General features: G+C 61.7%; 1 protein-coding gene across 1 annotated transcript in view; it reads right to left on the bottom strand.

The window, feature by feature from the left end:
* The window catches only part of UNC13A (unc-13 homolog A), a 33971-nt gene that overhangs the window by 5798 nt on the left and 16203 nt on the right, over positions 1–11970 (bottom strand). The window contains exons 23-39 of the mRNA XM_027705176.1: positions 10270–10338; positions 10052–10141; positions 9759–9893; positions 9346–9479; positions 8820–8905; positions 8447–8573; positions 8272–8368; positions 8008–8151; positions 6787–6870; positions 6423–6500; positions 6054–6142; positions 5789–5941; positions 5516–5639; positions 4022–4027; positions 2345–2383; positions 1240–1269; positions 34–90 (exon numbers count right to left, since the gene is read on the bottom strand). Of these exons, the coding sequence (XP_027560977.1) occupies positions 34–90; positions 1240–1269; positions 2345–2383; positions 4022–4027; positions 5516–5639; positions 5789–5941; positions 6054–6142; positions 6423–6500; positions 6787–6870; positions 8008–8151; positions 8272–8368; positions 8447–8573; positions 8820–8905; positions 9346–9479; positions 9759–9893; positions 10052–10141; positions 10270–10338 (1542 nt within the window). The remainder of the gene's footprint in view (positions 1–33; positions 91–1239; positions 1270–2344; positions 2384–4021; positions 4028–5515; positions 5640–5788; positions 5942–6053; positions 6143–6422; positions 6501–6786; positions 6871–8007; positions 8152–8271; positions 8369–8446; positions 8574–8819; positions 8906–9345; positions 9480–9758; positions 9894–10051; positions 10142–10269; positions 10339–11970) is intronic.

The raw sequence follows: 11970 nt of genomic DNA, 5'->3' as shown, positions 1-11970 counted from the left end.
TGGAGACCCCCAGCCCAGCCCCCCAACCCTCACCTTCAGCTTGGAGAGCTGCCCCAGCTCCTTGGCTGCGTTGAAAATCATCTGTGTGCCCTGCAGAGAGCAAAGAGACAGGGATGGCTCCCGTGAGCAGCCGGGCTGGGGGTGCCATGGCCAGGCTGGGCACGTCGTGCCAGAAGTTTGTTGCAGCTCCAGGGCCTCCCCCAGGCTCCAGGGGACCGGCCAGTGCTCCTTGGAGAGCCCCAGGTGCCACCACTCAGGCCAGAAAGGTGACACAGGACTGGCAGCCCCGGCTCAGCCCCTGAGTTCTCAGCAACAGGCTGGGGGCTTGGGGACCCCAGGGCAGGACGTCACGCTGGCATCAGGGTCCTCATGCTCTGCTCAGCACAAGAAGCTTGGCCCAAGGGTTCCATCCTGCTCCCTGTGCTCCAAGCACCTGCTTCTGCAGCCAGCAGAGCCTGGCAGGGCACGGCACTGACCACATGGACACCGGACATGGCGGGAGCAGAGAGCGAGTGCAGGGGACAGCGGGCACGGGGAGGACACAGCCTGTACCCTGCAGTGCTGGCAGCCAGCACACACTCCCCTGACACCCAGACCCCTGCCCAGTCCCACAGAGGCTCCCAGCCCCTGGGCACCCCAGGGAACCCAGGGAACCAGGCTGCCTTCACCTGCCCTGTGCCCCCACCGTGGCAGGGGCCAGGAAGTCATCCCATGGGACCCATTGCTGTGGCAGCCCCCTGGCACGGGCAGATCCCGCTCACCTCCCTGGACTGGCACCCCTCACCAGGCTGAGCACAAGCTCCCCTTCTCAACTCCTCCACTGTGCAAATGCAACTGGTTCAACTGGAGCCTAGTGATTCCCAGCACCTTCCCTCTCCCGGCACCAGTAGCTCCAGTCCTGCTCAACAAAGCAATCCCGCCATCTCTCCCACTAACCAGTACCACCTGCAGGGGTCAGCCCCCTCTGTGCCCTCATTTTTCACCCCTTCCCATGAACCCTTTGTGCCCACTCCCCTGCCCACTCAGTTCTGTCCCATTAATCCCACCCTCGATGTCCCCATTTCCCCCAGCTGGCGGACAGGCTGGGAGCTGGGGACACTGGTGTCCCCCAAACAGAGCACAGCAGGACACTGCACTGAGCTGGGGCCCCCCCAAGCCAGAGCGCAGGGGACAAGGGACAGGGAGGAGGCGAGAGGAGGGAGCAGTGCCAAGTGGGGAGCAGAAGAGCCATGTCCTTACTTCAGTGTGACTGGGCAGCTTCACCCTGCTCTGGAAGAGAACAGCAAGGGACAGTTACTGGTGGCCCCAGCAGCTCTGAGCCGCAGCTCCAGGCCCCCCACATCCCCCGGCCCTGGGCTCTGGCCCTGTGCTCTCCTCTGGCTGTGCCCAGCTCTCTGCTGGTGCCACTGCTTCAGCACCAGTTCACTCCTGCAAAGCCTCAGCCCCGGGCTGGTGATGAGCGTGCCAGGTTTCTCCTGGTTTGCTCCCCACATCGACTGGGGCTGGGAAATCAGAGGGAATCAGCTCTCCCAGAACACTCAGCACACTGGGCAGGAGCCAGTGTCCCCCAGGAGAGGAGGGGGAGCTGCAGGCACTGCCCAGACGGATGCTGGCATGGCTCTTCCCAAGACCCAGGATTTGGGAAGTAGGCAGTCTGGGGGGGCAGTGCTGGGTCCCCACCCCGTGGTGAGGAGCCCCCAGATAGGGCAAGAGCCCACGTGCTGGAGAAAGCCCTTGGGGCAAGGCTGGGGGCTTAGCAAGCCCTGATGTGTCCCCCTGAGCAGGAGGGGGGAGCAAGCTCAGAGATCCAGGGGATCTCAGCAGCCCCAGGGCCCCCAGTGAGCCCAGCACGGCCCAGCATGGGGGGTGACCCCTCTTCCTGAGCCCCCCATGCTGAGGACCCCATCCCCTCACTATCCCAGCCAGGCAGCTGGAGGGTGCTGAGGACTGTGGGGCAGTGTCCCCCAGGGGGATGGGTGACACCCCACATGTCCCCTCTGGGGATGGCTGACACCCCACACGTCCCCTCTGGGGATGGGTGACACCCACACGTCCCCTGCGGGGATGGGTGACACCCCACACGTCCCCATCAGAGGGATGGGTGACACCCCATGTGCCCCCCCATGGGGACAAACACCACACAGCACCCGTTCCCTACCCTGGGTGACACAGAACAGGTGACTGTCCCCCACCTGCACACAACACAGCACACCCCACCACGACACCACATCCAGACAGCACGACAGAGGAAGCACAGACAAGCCTGGACCTCCACAGCAGGCGGCTGTGAGGCCACGGGTGTGGCCCCGGGGTGGTGACACACACGGAGCCCACAGCTATTTACCTTCTCTGTCCCCTTGCCATGTTTTCTCAAGAGCGTGCCCTGTAGAAGCAACGTCAGAGGTTGAGTGGGGGGTGGGGGGACAGCGTGGCACAGGACACAGGGGGGGACAGGGCCAGGCTGGGCACAGGGCGTGGCCACAAGCTGGTGGCAGAGACATCCCGAGCTCCTAAAAAACAGGACTGGGCCCTGGTGGGACCCACTGGGATATTTGGTTATGGGGCACTGGTCCCCACTGGGAGAATCAGTGAGGGACTGGTGTCATCGGGATGCTGGTCCCCACTGGAATACAGGATGTTGCACTGCTGGAGAACTGGTCCCCACACTGTGGAACTGGTCCCTGCTGGGATACAGAGATGCTGAGCCTGCGTGGGATGGTCCTTGGTGGGATACAGGGAGGCAGGGGCCAACTGTGTGTGGGCAGGCTCTGGTGCCCCCACATCCTGCTCCAGCTCTGGCAGGTGCTCCCAGCACTGGGGAGGGAGCAGGGAGGGGGAGCTGGGTTTGGGTTTGGACACAGAGCACTGGTCCGTGCAGGGCTGGGCCCACTGACAACCCCACACTGGCCCAGGCAAGAGAATCGGTGTGAAATGAGGCAGCAGTGCCATGGGGGGGTCTCAGGGTGGGCTGGGGCATGTCAGAATCAGGAGGTGGGAGCAGGGAGTTGGCTGGCTGGGAAGCCTCAGGAGGCACAAGCAGCAGAGGTAGGGCCAAGCAGGGCTGCCAGGAAGGGCTCTGGCCCTGGCACAGGGTCATGGGTGAACAAGAGGAGCTGGTACACAGAGCTGACCCTATCCCATCCCCCACAGCCTCAGCAAGGCTGGGACATTGGGTCCCCACGAGGTCTGAGGGGAGGCTCAGCCCCAGGCTGCCCCCAGGGCCTCTCCAAATGCTGCTGTTGGACACAAAAGGTGTTGGGGGACAGCACAGGAGTATTTGCCCCCTCAGGAATTGGCACCAGCACCCCACCACTGGCTCCCAACCCCACTGCTCTTCCTGTACAGGTGCCTGAGTCACAGCAGGGCTGGGGGCAGGACTGGGGATGGAATTGCCTTTCCCTTGCCCATGGCCACAGACTGGTCAGAAGAGGACAGAAGGAAACTGCTCAGTCAAAGCCATGCAAGGACCCAGCAGCGATGCCGAGGAGGGAACTGGGAGTCCAGGCTCCCAGGGTCATATCCCGGGCAGGGAAGGAGCCCCACAACTCGTGCCAGCAGCCTGACCCACCACCGAGATCCTCCTCTGCCCTCACCCCACCACAGCCAGACCCCAGCCAGGGCCTCGAGGGGAAACTGAGGCACGAGGGGAAGGAAGAGCAGCCCTGACTCCCAGCACACACCACTCCCTGCTCTGCCCCGAGCACAGAGCAAGACAGGATCAGCCCAGGCTCGGTGGCACTGCCCATCACCATCCCCTCCCACCCCATCACTACCCCCTGTGCCTCCCCACACCCCAGCTCTGCGAGTCTGTCCAAGACCTTCCCACCCACTGGCAAGTGCCGGCCAGGAGCCAGTGCCAGGTGGGCAGCACGGGGATGGGGACCACGGAGCTGGACCAGGTCAGGAGCCGAAGGAGGGTTGTGGGCAGGGCAAGGGCAGCCACACAAAACAAAAACCGGCGAGGCCAGGACCGACACAGAGCGGACAGACAGACAGACAGACAGGGAGCTGCCGTACTTACAATCATCTGCCATTGAGAGGCGAGAGGAGCAATTGGAGAGAACAACCGTGACGTGAGTGTCGGCCCCCTCCTTCTCCATCCTCCCCAGTCCCTGCTGCCCCACAGCAAGCCCTGGGTGGCCCCCACCCCTGCCAGAGCCAGGGGTGTCCCCCATCTGAGGTGCCACAGCACTGAGTGTCGCTGCCCTGCCACCACATCATGCCTCCACAGCCCCCACAGGGGCCCCATCCCCATCTCTCCCGGCCCTCCTGAATGTGGGGAGGGGGCTTTGCCCCAGGGGGGCTCTGCTTCAGGGACCTCCATTTGACACTCAGCTCTGACATGTACCCCCAAGCCACCAGGTACCCCCAGGGCCACTTGGGCAGGCTGTCCCCTGCCCTAGGGACCAGCCCCAGCATGGTTTCCTGACATCTCTCAGGAAAATCACCCAACAGAGCCACATGTCCATGCCCCCTTCTCTGCTCTCAGCACAGGGCCCACGGCCTCCAGAACACAGCTGGGAAGGGACTGGGATGGGGACTGGGACGAGGACAGTGACACCAGCACTCCTGCAGGATTTGGCAACATTTGGCCAAGGATGTGTGGGCCCAGCCAGGAGCAATATGGGGCTGACCCCAGCCAGGCTCTGGGCTGTGACAAGGTGCCAGTGAGGTGGCACCACTGAGGGCTGACAGGTCACCACTGCACCCTCCCTCCCAGACACAGCACAGCAGCCCCACAGCCCCAGAGAGCCGACAGAAAGGCTGGTGGCTCCAGAAACTCCAAGGAAGAGCCTGAGCCCAGCTTTGCAACAGTTAAAAAAGCCACCAAAGAGTGACAGGGACAGGTGTGTGGCTGGGTCAGAGCCCTTGGTGTCACCCTTCCCTGCCTGACCTCGAGAGAACCACCCCAGGAAGCCTCAGGATGCAGGCTGGGGCACACAAACAGTGATGTGACACCGAGCCTCACAGCCTGTAGGAACCTCCCTCTCAGGAGGCACCATTCCCTGGGTTTGCTTTGCTCCCTTAGAGCCCCCAGGGGTGAGGAAGAGTCCAGCCCTGCTGGGGGACATGACCCCCATCCCCACAGCATCCCCAGCTCCGTGAAACCCCCCAGCCCCACAGCAAGGCTGACAGGTAGTGGCTCCTCACACTCCAGGAGCCTCTGGATTCACCTCCTGGCAGAGACCGTGCCCACAGCCAGTGCTGATGGGACGCTGCCCCAGCTCCGAGGAAAGGATGGAGAGGAAAGGACCAGTGTTCCCTCTCGGTGCCACAATGGAGGTGGCAGGAAGGTCCTTTGGCAAAGCCAGCCAAGAGGCTGCTGGGCTGCACTGGCACCTGGGGCACCTTTCTCTCTTCCATCCCTTCCCCGGCCAGGAGCTGGGTACAAGTCTGGGGAGGCCCACAAAGTGCCCTCAGCAGCCAGTAGGGCCCCTTGGCCAGCAATGTCCCACACTGGCCCCAGTGAGTCACCAGTGTCTCAGGGTCTCTGCTCCCTGTCCCCATCACTCACCGTCTGGTCCGTGAGCGGGGGCAGGACGATGGTCTTCTCCATGGTGTTCATCACCAGCTTCCAGAGCTCCTTCAGCACCCGCTTCAGCACCGTCTTCTCGCAGATCTTGGCGAAGAGCGTCAGGCTGTGGAGAGGAGACAGGGTTGGAGGACCCCACAGAGCTCCACATCAACCCTTCCCGGTCACCCCGACCCTGCAGGTCCCCCACACTCCTGGAGCAGGTCATGAGGGGCACTGGGGAGGGTGAGGGTCCCTGTAGCCCCCCACACTCACTTGCTGTCCAGGAGGTCCATGATGGGCTGCAGGACGTTGTCGGCGTCCTGCGCGACGCTGCTGCAGGTGCTGGCGGGGACGTTGCCGGTGCCCTTCACCTGGCCCAGGATGTCCCCCATCTGCTTCACACACTCCTCGATGTGTGGCTGGAAGCTGGGGGTCACAACACACAGGTTCAACAACCCCCACAGAGCCCCCAGCCACAGCTCCTGGCCCCCCACACCTCCCCGTGGCCCCCCACCCGTGCCCTCTCCCCCAGGGGTACCTGGTGGCAAAGACTCGGCTCAGATCATCCAGGACGTTGTTGAGCTTCACCTGCAGTTCCTTGAGGATATCACTGGCTTCTGTGTCCAGCTGGAGGAGGGACAGGTTGGAGAAGTTGACAGGGACCCTGGACCAGCCCTAGTGGGGGTCTCTGCACCCCACATGTGCCCCCGGGCAGAGTGAAGCCCATCCCAGTCCGGCATGGTGGCAGAGCTGGGTGCCATGGGGTGGCACAGTGTGATCCCACACAGGAGTGAAGAACTGGGGTCTGCTCCCAGCACTGGGGAACCAGGGAAGGGGCTGCCTCTGGGGGGAAGGATATCATCCTGCCCCTCCACAGGGGTCTCTCCTGGAGCCCCCCAGTACGCACCTCCTTTCCACCCATGGCTTCAAACATTTTCTCCAGCTGGACACGGAGCTGCTGAATGTTGTTCATCAGAATGCAGGGCTGGAGGGGTGGGATGGAGAGGAGAATCAGCACCAACAAATATGGCTGGGACAGCTGCCCATGGCCCCAGGACCCTCCCACCTTGCACTGGGGGACACAAGGACAGTGATGGCACAGAGTGATGGCACACCCTGGCAGCACATCAGGGACTGCCGGGAAGGGACCAAGGGCAGGACCATGTCAGGGGGACCCACTCTGGGGCTGAGGGGACAGCTGGGGTCACCGTGTGGGTACAGTCCTGCCCAGCAGCACCAGGCAGCTGACAAGCAGAGGGGAGATACATCACCACTTTCTCCTTCTCCTTGGAGCAGTACGAGGCAAAATCCTTGGAGATGATCTCGGCGTACTGGAGCAGCACATTGCTGATGGTCTGCAGCCAAACAGGGCAGCAACCAAGGCACCCAGACAGCAGCAGGGATGGGGAAGGAGGGAGAGAAGGAAACCATCAGTCCCACAGCAGTGAAACAACTCCAGGCCTGGATAAAACCCTGGGATCCTCCCAGCCTCTGGCCCCATGGGTCACAGAATTACGGAATCGTTAAGGTTGGAAAAGCCCTTCAAGGTCATGAAGTCCAACCATCAACCCAGCATCACCGCCATGTTCACCATCAAACCACACCCTCAAGCACCACATCCACAGTTTTGAACACTCCCAGGGATGGTGACTCCACCACTGCCCTGGGCAGCCTGTGCCAGTGCTTTACAACCCTTTCCGTGAAGAAATTTTCCCAATATCCAACCTGAACCTCCTCTGGTGCAACTTGAGGCCATCTTCCCTTGCCCTATCACTTGTTACCTGGGAGAAGGGACCAGACTGACCCCCCCTGGCTCCACCTTCCTGTCAGGGAGTTGTAGAGAGCAAGAAGGTCCCCCCTGAGCCTCCTCTTCTCCAGGCTGAGCCCCCCCAGCTGCTCCTGGTCCTCCAGACCCTTCCCCAGCTCCATTCCCTTCCCTGGACACTCTCCAGCCCCTCAATGTCTTTCTTGTCCTGAGGGGCCCAAAACTGACCCCAGGATTTGAGGTGGTGCCTCAGCAGTGCCAGCACATGGGGACAGTCACTGCCCTGGTCCTGCTGGACACACAGTGGCTGGTACAAGCCAGGTGCCCTTGGCCTCCTTGCCCACGTGGGCACACCTGGCTCATGTTCACGTGCCAGGAGCCACATGGACACAGCCACTGGAAACCAGATCCAGCACATCTGGTCTCCATGGGCAGCTCCATCACCATCACACCAAGCCTGCATGTAACTCCCTCGTACATTGCAGCAAGCCAGTTTTAATTAATCTATATTAATTAACCAAATAACTCATTAATTAGCTAATAATTAATTAATCTTCTGCGCTAGAAAAGCTGAGAGTGTTCCAGGGCATGTTGGTGGCACACTGGCTGTCAGAGGGAGCACATTCTGTGCCCTGTGCCCCTGCCAAAGTGGGATGGAGGTGGCACAGAGAGCCCGGGAGCCCCGGGCAGGGCTGGGACCAGGGTCCCAGAGGTGCTGATGACCCACCTTGGCAAACCTCCGCATGTAGTGCCCAACAATTTGGGGGTCAGGACACTCCAGCTTCTTGATGATCTCAAAGCTCTGGTTGAGCTGGGAGAAGACATCCACCACGGAGCAGGAGAAGAGGGCGTGCTCTGACGTCTGCTGGAACTGTGGGAGCGAGAGGCGGCGTCAGCAGGAGGCAGGGACGAGATTTTGGCCCCATGAAGACACGTTTGGCATCAAAGAATGAGCCCCCTGGCCCCTGACTGCTGCTCCAGCCATTCCTACCCCATCCTTCTTGTCCCGCTCCAGCGCTCCGTGCAGGAAATCCCGTGACACCTCTTCGTTCTCATCCAGCCACTGGATAACGAAGGGCTCGAACCAGCTGGAAGGGAAATCCATCCGTGGTGAGGCCTCCAGCCCCCGGGGTGCCACCCCTCCCTGCCCCCAGGGCTGCACTCACGCGGGGTACTCGGGCACGCGGGTCTTGAAGGAGGGCAGCTCGGTGACGTACTCGTTGTACAGCCACTTCACCTTGAAGTGCAGGTTCATGTAGTCTGCGCTCTTGCACAGCCGGTGCTTCTCATGCTCTGCACAGGGAAGGGCGTGGGGGTCACTCTGAGCCCCAAGCCTGGGGGGGCGACTCCCCAGGAGCAGCTCCAGGGATGCCGGGTTATAACGGAGGGAAGGTGGAAGTGCTTCCCGGGTGGGATTTAAGCTGGGCATGGTGTTGATGAGGAGGTGAGATGGGTTTGCCCAGGGAACAGGTGAGGTGGGAGCAGAGGGTGGCTCCTGTCTGGTTCCCCTGCTGGCTCAGGGTGGTGGTGGGGACTCACCCTCCATCGCATACTTCATGTCCTGAGCAAAGAGGTTCCACATCACCTCGGCGCTGATCTTCCCCACGTTCAGTTCTTGGGGGAATCTGAGGCGAGGGGAGAATGTGGATCACAAAATCATTTAGGTTGGAGAAGACCTCCAAGACCACTGAGTCCAACCTTTGCCTGATCACCACCTTGTCAACTAGACCATGGCACTAAGTGCCACATACAGTTGTTCCTTGAACACTTCCAAGGATGGTGACTCCACCCTGGGCAGCCCCTTCCAATGCTTAACAACCCTTTTCCATGAATTCTTCCTGATGTTCGACCTGAACCTCCCCTGGCAGAGCCTGAGGCTATGAACACAAGCTGGACCAGCCTTCCACATGGAGAGACATTCCCCACACACTTCCCACCTGCCTCAGCTTTCCCATCTGTAGAATGGGTGTTATACACCCACTTCCAAAGGCCTCAGGTTCCCACTGCCTCCATGTGGGCATCCCCTCTGGGTGCAGCAGGATCCCTTTCCCCAGCACCTACTCACTGGTTCAGGCAGGGTGTGTAGGAGTTCTTGTCTTCCTCAATAATGGAGACAATCAGGGTGATGAGCTTGGACCAGAAATCCAGGTTTTTGATGCTGGGGCCCTGCTCCTCAGGGGGCACCTCGCCTTTCTTAGTCTGGAGGGATGAGGACACAGAGGAGGCTCCGGTCACCCCACCTGCAGGGCTCAGATTTATGTCAGAGGCAGGAAGGAACACCCTGGAGGCCCACACACAGCCCCATCTTGTCTCTTGTGCTCCCAACCCTGCAGCTTTGGAGCTTTAAGCCCTGCCCAAGATCAGGGACTCATTCTGCACCGGGCTGAGTGCTCTGGAGAGGGAGCAGGAGCACTGGGGAAAGGAGAAGGGCAGGGGATGAGGAAGGTCATTGCCCAGCACCCCCCCTGCCCCACGCACTGGGTCCGTCTGGTACTCGCGGCTGTAGAGCTCGTGGCAGTTGTTGAAGATGTACTCGTAGGTGGAGTTGAGACAGGCCTTCACACAGTCCTTCACCACCTGGCTGGCTCGTGGGGGGCTCTGCAGCTCCTGGACCTGGAATGCAGGGAGGGAGTGGCGTTGGGGGCAGATCCACACCCCCAGCAACCCACACAGGGGCACCACGGGCCAGAGTGACCTCAACCCCTAAAGAACCAGGGCCAGTGAGAGACAGATCCCCCCCAAAAACGGGGCAAGTGGGGCCCCAGCAGTACCTTCATCCGAAAGAAGGTGATGCTGGTCAGCAAATCCACCGTGGACTTGAGATCCTGCAGCCGCTCGGGACTGCTGGCAGGGAAATTGTTCTGGGAAGAAAAGAGGGGGCGTTGCCTACAAAACTCTCACGGGGGCGAGCGAGGCGGAGGAAACAGCCCGCTGCTCTTTCAGACTTTATCAGCCAGGTGAGGGAACCGAGGCAGGGCAGGCACCTTACCCGGTACATGGAGAGGTCGATGCGCAGGGAGTTGTGCAGCTGGTCCAGGAGTTTGACGAATCGGTCTTTCTGCGGAGAAACGCCCCAGGGCAGGTAAACGGGGGAACGAGGCAGAGCCCGACCCCCTCCCCCCGCCCCTGGCTCTCTCTGCTCCTTAACCCAGCCCCCACTGCTCCCGGCTCATCTCTCTCCTTCCTGCTGTCCTGCTGCCCTTCCTTCCCTCCTGCCTGAATCCAAGCCCTGCAGGGCAGGGTGTGCCCGCAGAGCAGAGCCCGTCCTCGCTGCTGGCCGGGGCTCGCTCGAAGCCCTCGGCGGCTCCCGGGGTGTGGTCACGGGTGTGGTGTAGGACAGAGAGGTGACACCACGTGTCCCCTGTGCTGGCAGTCACTGCTGGGGGGGTGACAGGCTGTTCTGTCTGCCCCGACCACTGGATCACCTCTGAGCCTGGGCTCAGGGCAAGAGGTGGGAGAGTGGGTGCAGGATCTGTAGCCCCTGGATTGAGGCTTTCCAAGAGCTCAGGAAAAAGGGCAGGGAAAGGGCTTGCAGTGGTTGCCCATCTTCAGGAGCTGGACACCTCCATGGGCTCCTCGCTCTCCCCTCTGGGCTGCATTGAGGAATGTGGGCAGGGAACACCCCAGGTGGGTGGTCTCCTTTGGGGCTGAGGGGCTTTAGTTCAGCTCAGCCCAGCTCCCACCCAGGGAGTGCAGGGCAGGGGGAGGCAAATCCCACCTTGGGCTGCAGATCGGATTTGGGGTCAGAGCTGAGGGCAAAGCAACCAACCAGAGTCACAGACTGGTTTGGGTTGGGAGGGACCTTAAAGGCCATCTCATTCCACCCCTGCCATGGGCAGGACACCTTCCACTAGATCAGGTTGCTCAGGACCCTGTCCAACCTGTCCTGGAACACTTCCAGGGATGAAACCCTGGAAATCACCACCTCTCTGGGCAACCTGTGCCAGTTCCTCACCACCCTGACAGGGAAGAATTTCTTCCCAGTAACTGTCCCAAATCGCTGACAGGGGTCATTTCCCTTTGCATCCTGCTGGGGAGAGGCTTTGCACAACCCCGCGGGCCTCCCATGAGAGCCCTGGGTTCCCCCCAGCACCGGCTGTACCGGGTCAGGGCTGACCCGCGGGGCTCCGGAGAGCCGGGAGCAGCGCTGCGAGTCCTGGGGGACAGGACCCGGGGACGGGGCGGGGCAGCGAGTCCCGCGCCCGCCCAGCTGCGGCTCGGCCGTGCCCGCAGCCTGCGCTGGCCACCGCAAACCTTCGGCACTCGCCCGCCGGGACGGCCCAGCCAGGCCAGGGGCCGGACCGTGCGTCCCCGACACCCGAGGAACGGCTGCAGCACTAACACTGGACACGACGGGTACTCAGGGTTAAAGCGACACGGCCGGGCACTTTAGGACCCAACCTTAGGCTCTCTAAAAAAAGAGAAAGAGACAAGTTTTTAAAACCCTCCACGTCAGAGAAAAGGCGGTTCTTTTGGTGCGGTTTCCTCCTCCTGCGCGATCCGGAGGCACAGCTCGCTGGGCTCTAGCTACCCCCTGCAGTGGAGCGGGGAGGTGAGCCAAAGCTGCCCGGAGCTGTGCTCGGCCCTGGCTGTGTCCCTGGCTACCCAGCTCCTTGCTACAGCCCGGGCTGGGCACTGACCCCGGCTCGACCCGTGTGCACCCAGAGCGACCAGTTCCTGCCTCTGGGAT

This window comes from Neopelma chrysocephalum, unplaced genomic scaffold, assembly GCF_003984885.1.
Source record: "Neopelma chrysocephalum unplaced genomic scaffold, ASM398488v2 Primary Assembly neopelma1_320, whole genome shotgun sequence".
NCBI lineage: Eukaryota > Metazoa > Chordata > Aves > Passeriformes > Pipridae > Neopelma > Neopelma chrysocephalum.
This window is presented reverse-complemented; position numbering and strand designations above follow the sequence as displayed.